This window comes from Thermobia domestica, chromosome 7 (assembly GCF_964235325.1).
Source record: "Thermobia domestica chromosome 7, izTheDome1.hap1.1, whole genome shotgun sequence".
Lineage (NCBI taxonomy): Eukaryota > Metazoa > Arthropoda > Insecta > Zygentoma > Lepismatidae > Thermobia > Thermobia domestica.
Window position 1 is genome coordinate 96,147,353 of NC_137460.1, and position 23,509 is coordinate 96,170,861.

The following is a 23,509-nucleotide window of genomic DNA, read 5'->3' on the forward strand; positions in this document are numbered from 1 at the left end:
TAAACACAAATAAGCAGACGACGATCCCGAAGAGGAGTCGCTCACCATCGTCAACAGTCGGAAGGACGAAAATAAAGGAAGGAAGCCGACAATACTGGATAAAAGGGAACTGCACGCCTCGACCAACATCAATCTTCCCGGATTGATCGAAACACCTAAAACCCCTCTCACGACGCTCAATCACCGAGAGGTACCCATCCTTATACCCACGACACTTGGTCATAGGGTTCCTTTCCTATTTCTCACGACGCACGGTCACCGAGAGAGAAGTACCTAATCTACACCCCTCTCACGACGCACGGTCACCGGGCTCCTATCTTAATCTTACCTAAGTAGATATTAGAGGAATACTTATTATAATTTGTGTATATAAGGAAACTTTTTATAATACAAAGGTGAAGGGAAAGCCGAAATCCAGAGTACATTTTATTGCTCTACCCAAGAAATTTTACATGGTGGAGGCGCTGGGTAATCTGTAGTTTGCAATCGCTGATTATCCTGGATTCGTATCCAAACATGAGAAAGAAGCTTGATTTTTTCGTTCTTAATTGAGCGAAACTATTCAAACCAAAAGTAATATGAGGTAATAATTTTGGCCAAGTTTCATGATTTTGCTGGACGAAAAATTTTAAGAAATTCTGTAGTGTTTTGTTCATGACCTCGACTAATCCTATGTCTTGATGGTTGAAAGCAGGGAAGAACTTAAATTCAAAGTTATATATCTCTGTTAGTTTTTGAAGTTTCTTCGCTCTGTGCACAGGATGTCTGTCCAGATGAAGGAAACGAAAGGCGCTGAATTTCAGAATTATTTCTTTCAATAAGAACGTTCAATTGTGTCTGCCGTAGCCCCATTAATAGCCTTTGTCACTATATAACGTGTACTTATTTCGATGTCTACTAAAACGTATTTTGGTTTGCTTCTTCGTGCGGATAAGGGCCTAAACCGTCGAACATCCATCGTTCTCCTATATGGCCTATCGGGTGGTGCAGGAGTTCCCCTTGTGGCTTTTGTGGGAGTTTGTTCAAGAGTTGGCACTCCTTACAGTTCTTGATTCTGAATGCCAAATATGATTTCATGTTTGGCATGTAGTATTTGTTAAGGACAGATTTATATGTCTTTGAAATCCCAAAATTCGGCACTGAGGGGTCTTTATGAATAGACCTCGAACCATTGTTCTGCCAAGCTTTTGGGGATGCACAAAAGATGAAGTAGTCCAAGATCTGGATGTTTTTGTGTACGATATCATATGTTGTCTTTTAATCGAAAACACTTAGCTGCTCTCATGGTAGAACTTTTTGCTGGTTCTCCCCCTTCTAAAACTGTTATAATATCAGCGTTTGCGTCATCCTTACGCTGCTCTTCTCGTAAGTTCTTTAAATATTCTGAGTATACTATTTGGAGTATAGATTCCTCTAGAGAATTGGTATGTATGCATGTAGATCTTCGATTGCCTGATGTGGGTCCAGGGTTCTGAGGTATCACTGCTATTCTGCTCTAAGCGGCTGATGACATCAGCCGGATGCTTCTTCCCTTCAATGTGGCAGATATCGAAATTATAGTCAGCTAAGAAAAGTCTATAGCGAGTGTATTTTCCTACTCTGTCCGGGCGAGTACGTAAAGAAGTTAGACATTTCGCATCTGTAAACAATTTAAATTTATGGTTAAGTAAGAAATATCTAAATTTGCATAAGGCATATACAATAGCGTATAGTTCGTTTTGCCAGACTGAGCTCTTGGTCTCAGTTCTTGTGAGACATCTGCTACAATAGGAAACGATTATTTCTTCGTTAGTTTTAGGGTCGTAACAGGCTAATAGCCCTCCGATCTGGTGAGAGGATGCATCTGTGTACAGCCTTATCTTTAGCTTTTCGTCGAAATGATAGAGAGAAGGGGCATTCAAAATTTCTTATTTCAACTTGTCAAATAATTCATCATGTTTTTCTGTCCATTTAAATTTGACATTTTTAGTAAGAAGCTGCTAGAAAAGTTCTATCTTGGTCGTGAAGTCCTTGATATGACTTCGTAGATAAGAGCATAGGCCAATAAAGCTCTTAAATATGCGTTTGGTAATCGGCTTTTTAAAATTCTTGATCTTCTTTGCTATTTTCGGTGAGATGCTTATCTTCCCTCCGGATACAAGGAATACTAATACTGGGAGTTCTCTATATAACAGGTGCGTCTTCTTGGGGTTGGCTCGGAAGTCGTGTTTCCTTAATGTTTGGAATAAAAGCTACAAAGCCGATCACGATGTAATATGCAAAATTGGTTATGCGTTTCGGTAAGCATTTTTATTACTATGGTTAAAGATTGGGAAGAGGAACAATGGCCCATTACGCAACTAAGGAATTTATAAATTTGCGTGTATGATTTACCTTGAAAGTCATGTATTTAGTGCTTTTTGGATGTCATTTTATCTGAAAATACGATTGCGAAATGTTCAAGGTTGAAGTTAGGATTTTCCCTTTTAAAACCTGCAAAACGTCCTCTGTAGTTTGAAGCGGTATGCTTAAATATACGGTATAGCTTAAATACATGCTTGTAGATTCAACACAAGCCTGAAATCTGAACTGTTTGGCTTTTTGATCGCAATTAAAGGCTAGTAGAAATTACTAATCTGTGTCTCACTTATAATTTTGGCATCTAACAGCTGTTGTATCTGCTTATGAATTCAATCTCTTATCCCTACTGGAATTGATAGGGAATGGTGATGGAATTACGCACTTTTATCTATAAGAAATTTTTGTTCATATCCTCTAAAATAGCCTATATCCTCTGGGCTGTATAAAAACACATCCCTGTATTTGTACAATAAGTTGGTTACAGCTATTCGCTGGTATTCCGGTAAATCCGGATTTATATCAAAAAAGGTTAATGTTAAAAGTTTTAGCGGTTTGTCTTAATCTTTCCTTTATTTCTTCTTGAGTACGAAATTGGTACGTTTTCTTTTCATTGTCTTCTATTCTAAATGAAAATTCTTCCACGCCGTCCTCTGTATACGCCACTGGTGTACCTTTATTTATTATCGTAAAGTCGTTACTCGGCACTCTCATGCCGCGGTGGCTCAATGATAGAGCGTTCACCTCTGATGCTTGGGGTCCCGAGTTCGATCCCAGCCCCCGACAAGTGAACTTTGTGGTGGACAAACACCGTGTGCGTGGGTTTTCTCGGGTTCTCCCGTTTCCTCCCACTTTCTTCATTCCAACATTTCATTCATTTCTCATAATCACCGTCTCCTTTAGTCTAACCGGCATTACCGTGGGACGTAAAACTCAAAGATTTCATTTCAGTTTTCGGTGCTCTTATGGTCATTACCTGTAAGCCGTATCGGTCTAATAATGACTGTAGTAATATAAAATGCAGTGTCATGAATTGTTTCTCTTTGAATCGATACAGGAAAGTAGAAATGTGACTTATCCGGAATCGTAATTTTACTGGCTGTGATGACGTTTGCCTTTCTTTGCAAGTGCAAAAAGTGAGTTGTTTCTTGTGACATTTTTCCATTGGAAACCTAGGTTTCCTAGGTTTTATATATATAATGATATGGGTTTATTCTCCAAGTCTATTTGAGAGAAAAGTCTTGTGAGAATGCCCTTCGCAAAAATCGGATTAAAATCATCATATATGATGCGGAAGTAATGTGAGAAGGTGGTGGTACCAATATTAAATTTAATTAAAGGCATTTCTCTTAAAGTTAGAACTTTGTTGGCAATGCCCTTGATACGACTTTGAAATGGTATTAGCGTTCCCGTCTTGGGCATAGACTAAGATTAAAGCTCGTACATAATATAGCTGGTAGACTGCTTGAATTTACATTAATATTGAGCAATAGTTTATTATTTTCTATTCCCAGCTTAACATGTTCTCGGTTTTCATTATAGGTCGTCTGGGTGAAAAAATTGCCGTCCGTGTCCTTAAAAGTTTACACTGCTGCCTGCTCATCTTGAATGCCATTACGTTTTAATTGTGGTGGTGTCTGTATGGCCCGCGCCGACTTTTCTGAAACGCCCGCGAGGCTTGACCTTGTCCTGCGAGCTCATCTATGCGTTTCCGTGGTTGGAATTTTTAGGATTATTCTAACACGTGGACGCTCCGTGGTTCTTCTTATAACAAATTGAGCAGACTGATATTTTATCGCCTTATACAAAATTGTTCTTTTTTCTACCACTCTTATCCGCTTTTTGTCCATTTCCTTTCCGATTTTCCCTCCGTTGTACCGCCTTTTTATATTAGTGCAGTACAAAGACTTTCACCCAGAATATGACCAAACACCCACAATATTTTAAGTAATAATAATACTTGAACATACGTTACTCTATTATCGATAGGTATACCTTTCGAAAGATTAACTTTTAAATTTAGGCGTTCTCTATCCTATTTAAGTAATAAATGCTGTCAGTTCAACGCAGGCAGATCCTTCTGACTGAATAAGTCTCGCAAAATAAGTTTTTGAAGACATTGAAGACCAGAAAAATACGCTTTACGACATTTTGTCTCAGATATTTTGTGTTGACCCCATAAGTATTGATTGGAATTTCGTCTCGTCTTTGAGAGATGACTCGCCTTTGCGCATAACTACGCACCTAGGAATGAATATCTTTTCTAATCGAAACATTATTTGAAAAATGATTGGAAATTAAAATACTTGACATCAAAATAAATTACAGTTCCTTCAATTTACTTAAGGTTATACCATTATTGCTATAACAACAACAGAACCAAGAGAAACAACAGCAACTACTACTTCTATTACTACTGCCCTTGCTTCAGCTCTCACTACTACTGCAATTGATAACATTAATATTACTTTATTTATTCCATTTCATGGTATTATCATTCAATCTATGTAGATGAACTTAAGAATTTGAACAGGCTCTGGATTTAATTTTCCGTAGATCAGTAATATTGTGCATAATATGTATTTACTGAGCACATTATTTACAGGGATTTTTAAGTTTCGAGGTCAGTTTGTGTGTAGTTTAACGTCTTTATTAGCACTGATGCTATGTCAGGTGTGTGAATACAGCGTAACGTGGAATTTCAACAATACAAGCTGTTACAATGAATCGAACGCGGGTAGTATTCTCACTGTATAGCCGGGAGAGTGATCGATGTCAACTGCATGTATATTAATTGCGTATGGCATTGTACAGCTATGATGCTTATTTGCGTTATAACGAGCGTAGGCGCATTGAATTTACGTATATAAAATAACAACAATAAGTTTTGTAGCAACTTATGACTCGTATATTCTACGCTTAGGTGGTTATCGTTTTAGACTTTAAACAGTGGTACGAATAAATGTCGTAAGTCTTATAGGACTTCATTGCCCGTCCGTCGGCCTATCGAGATTTTTCAGGACAAAAACGGTACGATATACAAAGATGCTGCTTTCTGCATTTAATTTATTGTTCCAAAAATAAATTCCATCTTTTTCATTAATACTACTCACATCGGAAGTGGGACAATTTAACCTATTTTAAAGTTTAGAATATTACTGACATAGAACGAAGATGGTAAGCAATAACGGAAAGTGGTTTTCAGGAATCGATACAGTGTCCCAAAAGTGCGTATCCGCTCATCCCACAACGTTCTTCCCAACACAAAAATAATTGAATGGACACTTCCACCAATGCATTGTTGACTCCCTACTTTGTTGACCGGGTGAGTACTAGGGTCGTTATTGGTATATAGAGAACCCGGAGGCTCTACAGATCACGAATACGTTGGTTTCGATGTCGCAAAGAGAGCTGGGTTTGAGCAGGATTCGGAAAAAAGATCAACATTTCCGACATTGTTGTAGTACCTTTTTGTGCCGTTAGTTTCCGTATATGCTGTCGGGCCGCGGTGGCTCAGTGGTAGAGCGTTCACCTCTGGTGCTTGGGGTCCCGGGTTCGATCCCAGCTCCCGCCAAGTGAACTTTGTGGTGGACAAACACCGTGTGCGTAGGTTTTCTCGGGGTTCTCCCGTTTCCTCCCACTTTCTTCATTCCACCATTTCATTCATTACTCATCATCACCGTCTCCTTTAGCCTAATCGGCATAACCGTGGGACGTAAAACTCAAAGATTTCATTTTTTTTTCATTTTTTTTCTGTATATGCAAATCCTAATGTCACATTCGATATTTTGCTAGTGCAAGAGCACAAAACGGCCAGATACTAGGGATCGCTCTCGACTATTCCGACTCATGCTTCCGCTGAGTTTGGATTGGTTCCAGTTAGAACCTATTCTTGATCTTAGATGTGATATCCAGCAGGCACGTAGTTAGGAGTGTGTTATGGGCGAATCACAGTTTAGATTTTCGCTTTCACATACACACACACACACACATACACACACACACACACACACACACACACACAAACCAAGCTCAGCGGGCGCATTTTCTAAATACCAGAGAGCGATCAGTAGTATCTGGTTGTTTTGAATCCTGGCACTGGAACAACTTCAAGCTTTGAAGCTTCCATATTCGTAAACGATCAATTCTTCCCATTCTCTCCATACCAACAATGTCCATAGGACCAGTATGTTAAGAACACTACACCACAAGTAAACAATCTGAGCTTCAGGGCCGGTTCTTCCCACTTCTTATGAAGATCTTTCTAGATTTCTGTGCTTTCGTGGGTAGTGTGCACCATGGAATTTGCAATTGAGTCAAATGATGATGATAGATCCAAAGATCTCCGCCAGAAGCCTCTCCAGTGGCGAATGGTGACCCAAGAAGTGACTAAAACACTGTCGGGACTGTCTATCGGATTTTCGACTCCTATTCGAACTCACCCCACTTTGTGACATCGAGAAAGCCTATCGGTACTCTATATATCCATATCGACCCTGGAACTCACCGGTCAAGAAAGTAGGGAATCATTGAAGGTGGCCTTTGCTACTACTTCTTGTTCCAACACCGATTTCATAGAATCGAACACAAACAGATATTGAAATTTAGTTTTTAATTTGTAATTGATTAAGCATCCCAAGATTCGCTTTTTACGTTAATCTTCTCTTCAAATTAAGAAAGTCGTTCAAATTAGAAATTTTCGGTTTGAACTTGTATCGTTAGAGAACCAAAATGGTCTTACATAGCGTTTCTAAAAGGAACCAGAATGATAAGAGAACATACCACGCCACTTAAAACATTCTGTGAGAAACGGAAGTGGTAGAAATTTTCTTCTACTTCCAGTTTCAAATCTAATTTCTATAGAGCAAAAAGTTGAGAGATATCGAAATCCGGCATTTTGCAATCGACTCGCGTCCTAAAATGTAGTTCTGGTTTGGTTGAAATGGTTGAAATTTACTACTCTTTTTCTGCTTTCAATACTGAAGTCCATACACAAAACTGTAAGTAATATGGAGTTGTGGATTTTACCAATTAATTTACCTTTCTAGGAGTTCCATTTTCGAAATTAATTCACTATAAAACCGAAAGGACTTCAAATAAACTACTTCCTAATCAGCATTTGAATCGTGTGAGCGAACAAACTCTACGTTACATATACTCGACATTAGGGTGGAGCGAAAAAAACTTTTTTTCACCAAGCAAAACGCCTGGGGTCCAAAAAGTTGCGTAGTGGCATGGTGTCAACGGGTGTAAAATATTTCCTTGATCGGTTGATATCTTCAGGTTGCGCATGCGCACTGAAGTTTGGCGAAAATGGGGGAAATTTAAAAAAATAGGATATTTTAATTTATTTGCTTTTATTTTTTTTGTCACCAAGCAAAACGCCTGGGGTCCAAAAAGTTGCGTAGTGGCCTGTTGACAACGGGTGTAAAATATTTCCTTGATCGGTTGATATCTTCAGGTTGCGCATGCGCACTGAAGTTTGGCGAAAATGAGGAAAATTTGAAAAAATAGGATATTTTAATTTATTTATTTTTATTTTTTTTGTCACCAAGCAAAACGCCTGGGGTCCAAAAAGTTGACAACGGGTGTAAAATATTTCCTTGATCGGTTGATATTTTCAGGTTGCGCATGCGCACTGAAGTAACATCCTTTTTTGCTTTACCAATAAATTCTGTTATGCCATTAAGCCCAATTCGTGCACTGAAGTTCTGTTAGCAACATTCATGTATTGTTTGTAAGAGTAAGTTAAGAAGCAATTAGTTAATTATTCATTAATTAATTAATGATTAACAGGGGCCAAAGTCTTTCTTAGTTTCAAACTTCGGCATCGCGAGCCGATTCGGAAGACGTGCCCGGATGAAAAACCATCGCGCCTGTCCTGCCCACAGACTTGAGTTGCAGCTTCTGTCACCACACGAATGCATCGTTCGACTGCTTGCGTATGGCACGGTAGATCCTTCCACCACAGATTTTGAAGTTGATCTTGATCCAGGCTATCTTCTGGCAGTCCAATAACGAGTGGTGGTTTGGTGACAGCGAGGTCTTGCCAAAAGATGATGTCTGTGTAATCCTTGGCGCTGAAGTTCAACGGCGGAACATCGAAGGTTCGAATCGAGCCGCCAGGACCAGGAGGAGCCTCTCTTGCCTTCAGTATTCGTTTCTTGGCCGAAGTACGAATATGAGGTCTCTCGTCATGCAGCATCGCCAGTAGGAGGTTTTCGGGATATGCGGCGAAGGCGTTTCTCTGCATGGTGTCGTAAACGACCTTCTTCAGTTCCGGATCAAGGTACTGCGACAACTGCATGGAATGCCATAGATTCTTTGGTGCATCCGTGATCTTCCAATGGCGCTTGATATTGAACCACATTGGAGCGTACACGCAGACCACGAACGTGGACAGGATGAATAGGTTTTCAGATGGGATTTCACTCGCCACATACAGCCTCAAGATTCGATTTGCAGTAGTCAACCATTGTGAATGGGACAACATGCCAGGACTTCTTCCCCCCAGCCCTTGCGGGAATTGCCCGGTTGCGACAGCCCGACAGATGTCGAGTAGATACTGCTGGTCGGTGCTGAGGTCTGGGACAACGTCGGGAAAACTGCCTTGGATAGGCTGGAACTCCAGGACAGGAAGGTTCTCGCAAATATGAAGGTTCTTTGCGAGTGGTCCCGTATACCCTCGTGGGCTACTCGTAGGACCCTCTAGATACTCGATTAGATGACGTAGGGTAAGCTCATTGAAGTGGAGTTAACAGACTATCCACTGCAATGGCTTGCCCAGCTGAACTTCCAGGCAATGAATAACCCCATTTTGCTTTCCTGTGTTGACAGCAGTATCGTCGCTGCCGATCGCCTGCAGTCCCGACAACTCCATGTTCACGACGGTTGCGTATTCCAGGATTGCATTCGTAATTGCTATAGCAGATCCGAATTTTGGTGTAACGTGTCCGAAGTATGTAGACCCTGGTTCACTGATTAGGGACACGTGTTCCTCCACAATCTCCCTGCGATGTAATTTTCCACCAGCCATCATTTCAACAGACATCGTTTTGTCCTTTCTCCCGTCGAAGTAGAGTGCCTGCAGTGGTTGGAGCTGGAGGGGCGAATCTTGTAAACCCTCCCTCATCTTCTCTCGCTCTCCCCTACTTTGCTTCTGTCGTTGACCGTACTCTCAGCTGACGGATGGGCTGTGTCGTGCAGAATAGCAGAAGCAATCGCTGCGGCAGGCCTGTCAGCAATCCCATATCTTTCTAACACCTGGGCAAACGTGGGGAGTTTGAGACTGGTACTGGGCGACTGCTTTGTGGATTTCCGGGTATCGAAGGTTACTGATTGGTCAGTTGTCTCAGCACTAGCAGACTGCGCGCAATCGATGCCATCGTTGGAATCCGAATAGTCAGCTTACGTGTCAAATTGGGACCTTGGACCGGAGTCTTCCTGAACTTGACGATGCCGCATGCGCATCCTGAAGATATCAACCGATCAAGGAAATATTTTACACCCGTTGTCACCAGGCCACTGCGCAACTTTTTGGACCCCAGGCGTTTTGCTTGGTGACAAAAAAAATAAAAAAATAAATTAAAATATCCCATTTTTTTCAAATTTTCTTCCTTTTCGCCAAACTTTAGTGCACATGCGCAACCTGAAGATATTAAACGATCAAGGAAATATTTTACACCCGTTGTCACCAGGCCACTACGCAACTTTTTGGACCCCAGGCGTTTTGCTTGGTGACAAAAAATAAATAAAAAAATAAATTAAAATATCCTATTTTTTCAAATTTTCCTCATTTTCGCCAAACTTTAGTGCACATGCGCAACCTGAAGATATCAACCGATCAAGGAAATATTTTACACCCGTTGTCACCAGGTCACTACGCAACTTTTTGGACCCCAGGCGTTTTGCTTGGTGAAAAAAAGTTTTTTTCACTCCACCCTACTCGACATGTAAAATATACCTTTATTCGAACATACAGTAGGTTTATGGCTTGAGAAAGAACTGGTAACATATTCCAACAAGATATTTTCTGCAATTTATTAATGGTGTCAAGATCACATGCCACCAAAACTCTCAAAACTATACTGAAACCAAAAGCGGGTAAAATTTTCTACTTCTTCGGGTTCCATTACTGCTTTCGTAAGAGCAGAAAGAGTAAAACATATCAAGATGTAAGATTTTTGCAATCGATTCAGGTTTCTTAGGGTAGGTTATATATCCTCTTTTATCCCTCTAATAGTCCGGATATGGATCAAATTGATAGTTTCCGGTAACGAAATTTGTCACCATGTAACTAACTCAGTAAGGTATATCAAGCAATGGCTTTTGGTATGGATTCAGAATCCGAGGAAGAATCTTGATCTTTGCTCTTATTAATCTATTACATCCAGTAATTATAAAAATACTACTTCATGTTTGTGTACTGAATTCCCACAGCTTTGAAGTCTACTGTACCTTTACTCTGTGAAACGAAACTTATTTGTTTCTTTTTAAAAATAGTTTAAAAATTAATGAACAGTATTAAGTATTTTTTTTATCGAGAACATAAGTTACTACTAATCAAACTAACCAGTGTTTCTGAGGAGATCTTTTTCTTTGTTTAATTTGCTCCTTATGTCAATAATATCATAATCGAATTTACGGGTTATTCTCTCAGAAAAGAAAACATACAAACAACACAAAATATTCTATTAAGATATATTTCTAATCGCTTTGTAATTACGTAGGGAAGTTTTAGGTACAACTTATAGCCTTGCTATGGTTTAAAAACAGAAAAAAATGCTGATTGATAACGAACATGAATGTTCCACAAAATGTAAAGTATTATATTGACCTTTAAATTGGACAGCTCGGAAAGAGGCAAACACATTTCCTCGTTAAATATCCATCCGTCGTCTTGTCAGATTGTCAAATGTTCAATTGCAAAACTTGTGAGATTTAGGTCATGTTGACACTAACGTTGGAAATATCCAAGAATCCAATTTTCATTGTGTACTTTAATTCATTGTATTCTTCCATTGTTAAATATCCAGGAGGAGACGAGAGGATAATAATTTTTAGACTAGATGTTGCTTTTCACAGGACGAGACAAAACACTTCAATTCTCTTATTATGTTCTACCGCTTCATGAAAATCACTGGAACTGCTAATCAGTTTATAAATTGTACTTAATAAATCTCTTTTGACATAATTCTTCATAATATTTTAGTTCGAAACGATTTTACGTGTCACTTTATTAATAGAGTCCCTGGACTTAGATGTCTAATATCGCTATATTCCTCGTGAGCGAAGGATATACGAAATTTCAGTGGATAAATATATTTTTTTTTTTAAAAAAATAAAACACCCGTTTACCTGAAATAGGCAAAGTACCAAAAATAGATAGATGGTACAACATGAGAGTTTATGTTCATTATCAAATTACATATCTTCCGCGATTTTCCTTCCAAAACCTTACATTATATTAGCATTAGCATCGTAGGTATTCTGACATTATTGGCGGGTAAGTTACTCGAGGAAGAGATAAACTACAATACCATCTTTAGTGAATTACCCACATTCGTAATTTATTTAATTCAGTTGTTTCATAATTGTTTATAAGAATATCATTTTAGTTCCAACTGTCAACTGAATTAAATTATTATCAAAGTTGATAGAAAGACGTGAAAGGAACGATATCAAACCTTTGAATTGCTATTCCTGTTGAATTATAATTAAATATTTTAACTAAGCAACGATACCTGGTTGAATTATAACGTCTTTACATAAATACAAATACTGCAAGTGTAACTTACTTGATTATTGATGGTAAAATGGAGTCGTATGCAATGCATGGCCCTAATACGGTATTAATTATGGCACCAGTTATAGTCTCGTTAGTGTTAATATCCATATAGATCATTTTAGGCATTTTCCGTACCTGAGAAGCATAAATGCAATTAAAATGTATAGATTTTATTCATTAAATTAAACTCATAAATATTTACATTTAAAATTATACATAAAGGTTACAAATCTCTTTTATGGCAATATAGTAGCATGAGGGATGCTTTACAGATTTGTCAACAGTAAACTTATGACTAAAAATTCACATTTTGATAGTTTATATTAAACCTTGTGTTGTAATATGGATGGATAATATTTGAAAGAACATGTTGTTTAATGAGATGATATTCGTATTATGAAGTTCACATTACGGTAAGGTATCATAAGAAACGAGCATGGTGCAACTGATTGGAAGATATATCTTACCACCCCTACGATTGTGATGTACTTGAATATTAATAGTAAGTTTTCAATAAAGCTTTGATGGGTTTTCTCACAAAAGAGACCCCGGTATCTTAAATTCTTCACACCATATTTGAGCTGTGTGAAACCATAATGAAGTAATTATGGTTTCATACAGCTCAAATATGATGAGAAGCTGATTTTTAACTTTAATTTTTTGTGGGAATTTATCATTTTCGGATACAATGTTAGACAAAATAGATTCCAATGCCGAAATGAAAAACGATATTAGAAATGCTGTTATTATAATTAAACTCATTGTTGGATATGACTTCTTGCACTTGTAAAGTTTGACACATCTCCATATGCCTATCAGCAGTGATCAAAAACGAAACTGTGGACCTACTTCAGTTCAGTTGAGAAGTGTAGGATGTAGACCATATATTTCAAAACGAAAAGCCAAAGGCAGAACGTTTTCATCTGTAAAACGTGCGAAATAATAGAGGTCAAATCGGACTCACTATGTGGGACTGGTTTTAGAACCTAAAACATAGTACTCAAGAAAAGAGTGTCATATATTGAAACAAATGAATAGAGAATTGACTTGGTGATCTGTTTCTGCTCCTTTTCCATTTTTCACCGTTCTACGTAGGCCTACACGAATATTTGCTTCAATGAGGCATGTTCTTTCAAGTAACTTCTTACCTTGAAGAACTTTCTGGTATTTTTTTCACAAAATGATTAAATTGTGTCTTTATTGTAACACATGTTTACATAGTGTTAATTTACAATTTATTTATTTCATCTGGCAATCGTAAATCTAAGGCAAGGAGAAGGAACACGAATGGTGAATTCTACCACAGAAAAAATGCTGCAACAGCCATTGTTTATTCATTAAAACTCTCTTAATTATACCTATTTATTTTCCATTCAAGCTGGGAGTACTGTAACGTCCTATTTCCCAGGAGTGAGAGACTGATTCAACCCAAAAGAAGAATAAAGAAAAATCTAAAGCAACCCCGAACCCCACCGAAGAAGGGACTATGGTAGGTGAATTCGTGCGGCTCAAGATCACCTGATTAACCTTAGCTAGACTGTGATTATCCAGTATTCACTCTGGGACAAGGTTAAACAACAATAATATCAAAAATAACAAACCCAACTTTAGCTTTCAAATAACAAATTTTATTACAATAAGTCACGAATATCTGAACATATGAACATGGACAGATATTCCAAGAGGGAGGAAAATATTTGCTCAAGCGTTTGAAGAACAGATATTCACTAACACACATTGAAAACCCAGAAAAAAAATACAAACACTGAAATTAAATTTCAGAGCAATTACGCAAATTCTCTTTTTTAAAATATCCTGTAGTTTTCAAACTAAACTTTGAATTCATAGATTTCTCACAAAATATTTAAGCTAAGAGCAACGTGTTATATTAGCAAAGACCCTAGGAGAAAATAATTGATCAAAAGTCTATTCTTAACCTTTCTTCCTTTTTTCTCCTGATTTTAATTTTTAAAATTTTTATCGCAATATTTAAGCAAATCATGCGCGAAAGCAAACAAATTACTAGTCAAACAAATCATATAAGAATTGTATGTTTAACATTTCGCACCTTATCGGAGATTTTTTTTTTACACGAGCCAAAAATTCTTAATTGATCAATATTACTAATTACAGATATTCAAACCATCTAAGTGTATTAATATGCATGGAAATGTAAAGAAAATACATACTAAAATATATTTGTCTTTTTCTGAGTAATTCTCAATGGCTCTGCAATTTTCGGGACTTTACCTCTTAATTTTGTCCGCGAGACAAAAGCTTTTTTTATATAAATAATTTCTTATTGTGCAAAACGAGGTCCTTACCACAAATAGATCATAGTAATGTAGCCACAATTTAAAGAAATCAAATCGAGTTTAGCAAGATTTAGGTCCCAAAAATTCAAATCCCGTGCAATCAATTTGACCCTTTAAATTTCTTCAATTTAAATAAAACTACATATGATTTCAATCCTCTTAATTGCCTCATCAATTCTGTCTATTCAAAAAATTCAAAATTGCATTTCTGAAGACCAGTTTCATTATACCCAATTCAACTTTTATTCCGAGTCTAATAATGACATGAGAGAGAGATTGCATTAAACACTGGGGGCGCGGTGGCTCAATGATAGAGCGTTCACCTCTGATGCTTGGGGTCCTGGGTTCGATCCCAGCCTCCGCCAAGTGAACTTTGTGGTGGACAAACACCGTGCTCGTGGGTTTTCTTGGGGTTCTCCCGTTTGCTTCCACTTTCTTCATTTCATTCATCTCTCATCATCACCGTCTCCTTTAGCCTAACCGGCATAACCGTGGGACGTAAACTTAAAGATTTCATTTCATTTCATTTTTCATTAAACACACAGCTTGGACCGAACAAATTCACATGAAAAATGTAATTCAATGAATATCGGACAATGATGCCAAGAATTTCCATTCAAAAAAAAAAAACATTTAAACATGACTAGTGAGAATAGTCGAACAACGGGGGAAGGGGGGATCGATTTTTCGCCAAAACTCTAAAAAAAAAATTACGCTTATACTCTGGAAAGTAATCGAGTACATGTCAGCGATTGAGTGCAAGTTATATTAACCCGTTTCCAGCTCATTAATGATACTACCAAACCAACTAAACCTATATGTACAAACTACTAATTAACTCCGAACATACCAGGTTTAAACGAAACGCAATTAGCTCCTGTAATGTTTTACCTTTGCGGATATTATTACTTCCCTCTGGTTGGAACAACTTCTGTTCTATGGTCTAGTACTGATTTTCAGCCAAAATGGGCCCGAGACGAACTGAGTATAATTGATTACTTTTGTTTTTTCGAGAAAAAAGCGGAAAAGATAGCTTTAAAAATTACAAAGCATTGAAATCAAAGCAATATAATTACGAAACGGAGCAGATAAAAGTTACTTTAATGGGCTCCTTTGTAAGACCACCAAGGGTCCCTCAAGCAGCGTCTCCGCGATGCCGGTTTAACTCCATTAAATTTCAAGAAAAAAACACTTTTCCAGAAAGGAACAAAGTTCTGTAAACTCACAATGACTAATTAAAAACTTAATTATGTTCACTGAAATCTTTTTCAATACACTCACTTCTCCTTTGGCCACTCATTTTTTCCACTTTTAACTCTGCAGTCCACTATAACACGCGCCATGCAAGCTACGAGTCAACACACATTTTACAGTAGTCCGAATTACTCATAAGGGATCCATCGCACATCTGAACTCAATAATATCCAAAATAATTGCAAAATATGCGAGAGATATTATAGTGGCATCTGTAAATTTAGATCCACAATATGTACCTATGACTTCTAAGTTTCGATATAGTTGTACTACAACTAAACTATTTAGTGTCGGCACCAGAGAAATTATCAACAAATTTGCTTATCTTTGAGTACTTCAGTGGTTCATATCATTTTTCAAATAACAAGCAAACAAGTTCTCGCTATGAGTTTCCCGTTTCGTGTGTTTCTTTTTTAAATGTTATTTACAACTTTCATTCATGAATATATGCACTTCTTTCTACTCACGTCAAGAATGTTCCATTTAAAAATACAGTTAGTTCAAACTGGTATCCTATAATTGTTAGATCAATGTGTCCTGCTTTATGCTTGCCAATAGATGGCAAGCCTAGGTACAACATACTCAAAGCATTTGTTGAGAATTATTTTTAAAGAGAACTAGCGCACATATTATATAACTTGTTACACTGCTTATAAATTATTGGCTTGTCCTTACAATGTATGCAATGTGTATATGATCACTTAAGGAGAAAATGTTTAGTTCTTGTATCTCTAATTCGTTCAATAAGTCCACCAAGCTCAGAGAGTAGTTAGTCGGTTGGCTTCTCTTTGCTTTAGTTTCTTAATGGAATCTTTATAAATTTTAATTACTAAGCAAAATCTGAAGACACACACACACACACAAAAGGAAAAATTGTTCTCATCAAAGAATGGCATCAATATTTTAGGGAGTATGTCTGACGGAGAGAAGTAATATTTCCAATCATGGAATACACTAATCATGGAATAAAAATAATCAACTCATTTTCGAAGCTCCCAAAATTTATTCGTATTAGACATTTATGAAATCGCAAAAACAAGCAAATGTAGCACACTTACAGTGTATATTTGATAATATGAAAATATATTGCAAACGACCGTCCCAATATATACTGGTAGCAGTAATTTGGACCTTGAATATTATTGTACAGCTTATGCACGCACAACTCAAAACCAGTATGTGCTTTGTAGATTGGATTTTACTTCTGAGAGAACATTATTCTTTCTCCCCAGTTAGTGTTTCTCTGTTTTACGTTCCACGATTATGCCGGCTAGGCTAAAGGAGACGATGAAGATAAGAAATGAATGAAATGGTGAAATGAAGAAAGTGGGAGAAAACGGCAGAACCCCAAAGAAACGGTGTTTGTCCACCACAAGCTTTACTTGACAGGAGCAGGGTTTTTACCTAAGACCCCATGTACCGGAGGTGAACGCTCTACCACTGAGCTATCGCTACCCCTTCCAATTAGTGTTGGTAGATACTGCAAATATCTTGGCAGCTTATACAACTTCCATCACTAAGATTGATAGCGTTTCAAGGATTTCCCGTTTAAAGATTATCTAACTTCAACACTGTTATTAAATTCCGAAATCAGGTACAAATTAACGTATAAGCACATGAATCAATTTTATGGCCTTGTGATTCAAACTACCAAACGTAAATCGTAGAAATCAAATATATTGAACTTCACGGATTTTATTCTGCATAGCGTAGGAAGCTAAAATATTGAAAGTAATTTCCCTAAGTTTGGACAAGCGCAATTGGGTTTTATGTTTTTAAATACATTTCTAGCAATGTCGAAGATTCATTTAATAGAAATAAAAGTATTCACTTTATTAAAACAATTATATCCGCACTTGTGCTTGATTCTAAAGATTTGTTGTTGCTCTGAAAAGCAGTTGCATGTTTATAGATTTTATACTTCGTAATATTTGAACTTCCACAAAGACCGATTGAAGACAGAATCTCATTTAGGACTAACAAAATGATTCATTACTACTGTCTTTATTTCACGTGCACTGGAAATCTTCCTGTATTTTCCACTAGAACGACAACGTCTTGGTAACATTGAGATGAAAATAAATTTCAATGGAAATTAATGAGTAAGACATTAGTTGCAGTTCTACACACAACGCACTACAGTGAACAATACTCACAGGTAAGTCAAAAAACTTCATTTAACACGTGCTGACTATAGAAAACCAAGGTGCAGATATATAAAAAAATTATCATGTCTAAATGAAACATGTAGTAATTGTTGATTTGTAAAGATACAATCCCTTAATTTGCAAGTCGTTGTTATCCACGTATCATAAATTTTAAAAGTTTTCCAACTTCGAGTTTCAGTATTGTTGGAAGTATAATGAATGTTTACTACATCAACGTTCTGAAGTAATTATAAACGTCGCGTACAACAGTTCTAGAAATATAAATTGTATTGTTCTAAAGTGATACTGTAACTTTTGATTAGGGTTACTAACTGTCTAGAAATAAAATTAGCGTCACGCTCATGATCCCCAAAACAAATTAAAATTAATTTTATTTTGAACCTTGAACTATATAACTGAATCGTACACAAATACAAGTGAGTTGGTAACCCCACTTCTGATCTCTAGACGGATGCGAAGAGATTGAGCAAAGATATTACATAAAATCTTGTTAACGGTTTGTCAGTCCTTTGGGGATCCCATGGTACAATTTGTACCATACAGGGTGTTTCATGGTACATTGCGTTATAACTCTCCTATTTGAGCTTTTTCGTCCGGGTCTTTTTTGTTTTTTAAGTCCAGAGGCATTGCAAAAGCATTACGGATGGTTTCACAACTTCCTGTGTCGAGACATAGGAGGTGATGACGTCGTAAGTCTAAAATTTATATTTTCGTGTAATACTTTTTTGGGGGGATTTATGTAAAGTATTTTTGGCGGGCTTATTTTTGCATGTAGAAGATTGAAATTTTGCACAAACATGCAGTTCACCGAGTAGTATTTAACAGATTTTTTTTTCAGATTTCTGCGTTAAAACAGGGGGGATCCAGAGGGTCAAAAACTTGAAAAAAGGGATGTTTTTACCCAAAAAACCCGTTTTCCCTCATTTTCCCGCCTTAGATACATGATGGAGACAAGTGATGGTACCGCCTGAAAGGCAGTTCTATTCTGAAGAGAATGATGTGCGACACGTGGCTCTAGGGTAATTAGGGAAGTGTCAGGGAATTTTTATTAAAATATACTTCTGTATAGGGTAATTTTAGACATTTTCGGTACTATTTTTGTGCTGGCTTATTTTTGCACGTAGAAGATTGAAATTGTGCACAAACATTCAGTCCACCGAGTAGTATTTACCAGATTTTTTAAAGATTTCTGCGCTAAAACAGGGGGGTACAGAGAGGCTAAACGTTGAAAAAGGGAATTTTTTCCAAAAATCCCTTTTACGGGATTTTCCCGCCTTAGATACATAATGGAGACAAGGGAATGATACCGCCTGAAAGGCAGTTCTATTCTGAAGAGAATGATGGGCGAAACATGACCCTAGGGTAATTAGGGATGTCTCAGGGAATGTGTAAAAATTTCCCTCTGTATACGGGAATATGGGACATTGTCAGTATATTTTTTTGGCGGGCTTACTTTTGCATCTGGAGAAATGGAATTGTGCATAAACATTCAGCCCACCGAGTAGTATTTACCAGATTTTTTGTCAGATCTCTGCGTTAAAACGGGGGTGTCCAGGGGGGCTAAAAGTTGAAAAAAAGATATTTAGACCCAAAAAATCCCGTTTTTCCTCATTTTCCCGCTTTAGATACACGATGGAGACACGTGAGTCATACCGCCTGAAAGGCAGTTCTATTCTGAAGAGAATGATGGGCGAAACATGACCCTAGGGTAATTAGGGATGTTTTAGGAAATTTTTTACCTGAGATCATGGTGTTTTACGGTAATTTGGGGCATGGTGGGAACTCCTGATAAAATTTCTCCCGCCCTTGGTATTCAAGATAGAAACTTGCAATTTGGCACACACATTCAGTATACCAAGTACTATTTACCAGATTTTCTTTAGATGGCTACGTTTACACAGGGTCGCTCCAAGGGGGCCCAAAGTGCGAGGAAAAAAAATTTTCCCTTCAAAATTTTCCTTTTGACATCATTTTTCCCGCATCTGGTATATGGTATGAACATGCAAGTGGTGCCATGTGAAAGCCAGCTCCATTCTGAAGAGAATGAGATATGAACCATGATCCTAGGGTAACTAGTGACGATGCACTAGCTGCTTGACTGAAAGTCTAAAAAATAGCCCAAAAACCCCGGATCTCTTAAGGGATAACCCCTTCGAACTTCGAGGAAATATATTCATAAATGAAAATAATTCGTAAGAATGTCAAGAAAAACAAATATTCTCCTGTTAGCTCAAAAGCAACTCAATTATGCGTTCCAAATTTTTACTTCGGAATATGTATATTCAGGATGCATATTTCGGTACCATAGTAAACTAAAGAGTAAGGCTGAACAATCTTAAAGAAGAGGAGATTCATTATCATAGTTCTTGTGTATTGACAATAATATAAGTACTTCAAAACATAAATTACAAGGAAGTTATAGGATAATGACTAACATGCTATTAATGTTTGTAAGACGATTGACGGAGTTACCGATGAAACACAGCAAGAAAGAGCGGCAATGTGTACGAAACCTACTGGAAGGTTTCTGGAAACTACATCTATGAGAGACGATTATAGTTTATTATTATAAAATTCGCAAGAATAAATGTACTTTTGTTTAAGTTAGGTTTTACTTCTTGTTAAATCATATTTGCTTATTTTGCATAACTTTTAAAGTACTAGTTCTGAGTACGGTTTGTTTTTAATAAAGTCTCAACACAACTTGGGAAAATATCGTACATACAAACAGAATACAGTGATTAAAACCATCAGCTTCAAATGACTTACTAATTATTTCACTATCTAGTTCACTGTCTTGGAAACATACTTTTATCTAGTTAACGTCTTTGGAGCCGAAATTAAAGGACAATTTCTCAAAAACCCATTTAAGTCAACAGGGTCGAAGCAAGAACATTTGAAAACATACTGCTAAATTCTGGTGTAACATGAAATCATCCAGTTCGTATCTTGCATGAGAAGTTGGGGGAGAGAGAAGTAGATTTCAGGAAACAAAGTAAAATTAAATTTACAATTTTACTGTTACAGCCTTGGTTGCATAAAATAAAAGAACTGAATAAATTTTGCTGTACATTAGACAAATAGTTTTCTTTAAAACTGGGCTCTTAAAACTTCTTTTTTGCTCACGTAAACTCATAAAGACTTTGTAATTTATTTTATGTAAATTATTAAGCAAATATGTTAATTTCGTGTAATATACTGTATATTAATTTCGTTCATTTTTATTCTACGTTTTGTTTTATTTTATTTATTTTTGTTTTTTCTGCTCCAGTAGGTAAAATTTAGCAGGATAAAATGTATAACATAATTTTCATGTGTTTCGTGTTGCAAAAAGGGGTGATGTGTTTCTTGTAACAACAAGCATAGAAAAAGAGGTCAGTTAATAAATGGTGAAATGAACCATGCACCTCCAGTTATGACGAAATATGAGACCTCCCCTAATACTCCATACTTGAGTAGAGAGTCTTCATGTTTCAATTGGCTCCATCGGACTTGCCGTTTTCGTTCTAACAACATCGTGTTTTGCAATTCAGGAAAGCTTTCCTAGCTTGTACTTTGTTAGGTTTATATGCGCTTTCTGCATGTATTTCAAGGGAGAATCTAAGTTAATGTTTTATCTACTGTAGTAAAACAAAACATTATATTTTACACATCTTTCAAAGAAAATTTTAAGGAACATTCCCATATGTATGTATGTGAGTTCAGGTTCTTGTTTTTTTCTTGAGATTCTACATATACATATTGTACCTACAACCAGGTTTCAAAAACTAAGAGTACAACAAAAGAAAATTATGTAACTGGATTGTAAACTTCATCTCTTTATTTCCCAAAAAATAAATTCCGCAAATTGATAACAAAGTAAATGACACTGAGGCAACATGTGATAACTCTCCTAAAACCAAAGAAGGATGTGTAATGTTTAAGAGCACATTTGATCAAGAATTAAAACTAGCGTGTATATCCATAAGTATACACCTGGAATGTGCTTACGATGCGTGTATACTTAATAATATACGTGGCAGTCGTCGTCTTAATCTGAAGTTCATGGCAGTTCTACATTTTGCTGGGAAGGTATATTGGGATATTTAAACTTGAAGGTAAGCTGTGTGCAAAATTGAAAAATGATAAAACCGAAGTTTAGTTGTTCGGACGTTCCTAACGATCTGTAAAAGATTTTTAGAAAGAAAATAATATAAAGGTATAGGCTATTACCGGTTGATGATATTTCAAGAAAAGAATTCACAAGGACGTAGAATATATCAAGAAACAACTGTTTCATGCAAAAAGAATCGCTACATGAGAAAACAACAAACTCGACTACTTTCCATTTTTCATTGCTCTAAGTTTTAAAGAATGAAGAGATAGTAAGATCTTATACACAGTAGTTAACTAATGAATGAGAAAGCATGTTAAACCCAAAGAGTGTATGCAAAAGATGCTTTTCTTTATTTTTAAGGACAACTTTCTATTCATAAACTTCGTAGACATAGCATTATGAAGTTACATATTTCCTTGAAAAATAATAAGCTTTTAGTTTTTTGAGATATAATTTAGTTTAATGTATTTAGTTGTTACATATTTATAGACATGTCATCTTATAGACATATATATGGCCCTTGCATTTTATCTTACAGACGAAATGATACTTAGAAAATGTAACAAGTAATTTCTTCGTAAATATCTATAGGGAAAGTAGCAAAAATTCCCTATCTTTGCAGGGAGAGAATAAGATTATTGAAAATATTTGAACGTTTCTCTCTCGATTAACATATACATTTCATTGAAAGTGCAATTATAAAATCCTCCAAATACTCACTTCTTGGCGTATATTGGGAAGTTTTATTCCGTTGGGGTACATTCATTAATCAATGTTGGAATACAAAAATCTTTTGAGAGGAGGGAAATAATCAGATTTATTTTAAACATGTAATCCGTTTTCAGCTATACGATTACTAACGACAAGCAATACATATATCAATATGGGAAGGAACAGAAACATACAACTTCCACCCCCTTACACCCTTTAATCAAAATAATGATTGAAATCTACTTCGAGGTTAATGTTAAGTGTGTTCCAAAATTTTGAATGATTTCAGTCATTTCTCTGTGTACGGTCAGAAGTAAGAGATAATTCCTTACCATACATTGGGAAAAATTGTGTAGACAAGAACGATATTCAGTTTGCCAAACATTTAAATGTGACGACAGTTTTGGTATAAAATTTAATATTCATGTGATTTTTACATTTACATTGTGTTAAACTTAACATATAACAGTTCCATTTTTTTCTTATTTCTTACAGTGTTAGCTTATTGGCTGAGTATATTGCATTTGGAAACGTACTATTTTTTCATCAAGAATAACATTTTACAAAGTTTTAATCAGATCAATCAAATGCTTATGTGAATTGATTTTCATATAAGTTACATTTATACAATGGACAAAATATACTATCCTGTAAACAAATAAAGTATATTTTATTGTGACAAATAATACCTTCCTTGGACTGAGTTCCTTTTGTCTCACCTTCCCTAAATGTATGTACTAAGAGGGACAGTAGGTTTCAATGTGTATGGAAAAGAGAGTTGAGTTGAGTTGATTTGAGTTGAGAGTTGAGTTTAGCGCCCCGTTCAGCAGCTAGGCTATAT

General features: G+C 36.5%; 1 protein-coding gene across 1 annotated transcript in view; it reads right to left on the bottom strand.

The window, feature by feature from the left end:
• Positions 1-23,509, bottom strand: part of LOC145689261 (pickpocket protein 19-like) — a 103,718-nt gene that overhangs the window by 74,882 nt on the left and 5,327 nt on the right. The window contains exon 2 of the mRNA XM_081763397.1: positions 12,135-12,259. Within this exon, the coding sequence (XP_081619523.1) occupies positions 12,135-12,259 (125 nt within the window). The remainder of the gene's footprint in view (positions 1-12,134; positions 12,260-23,509) is intronic.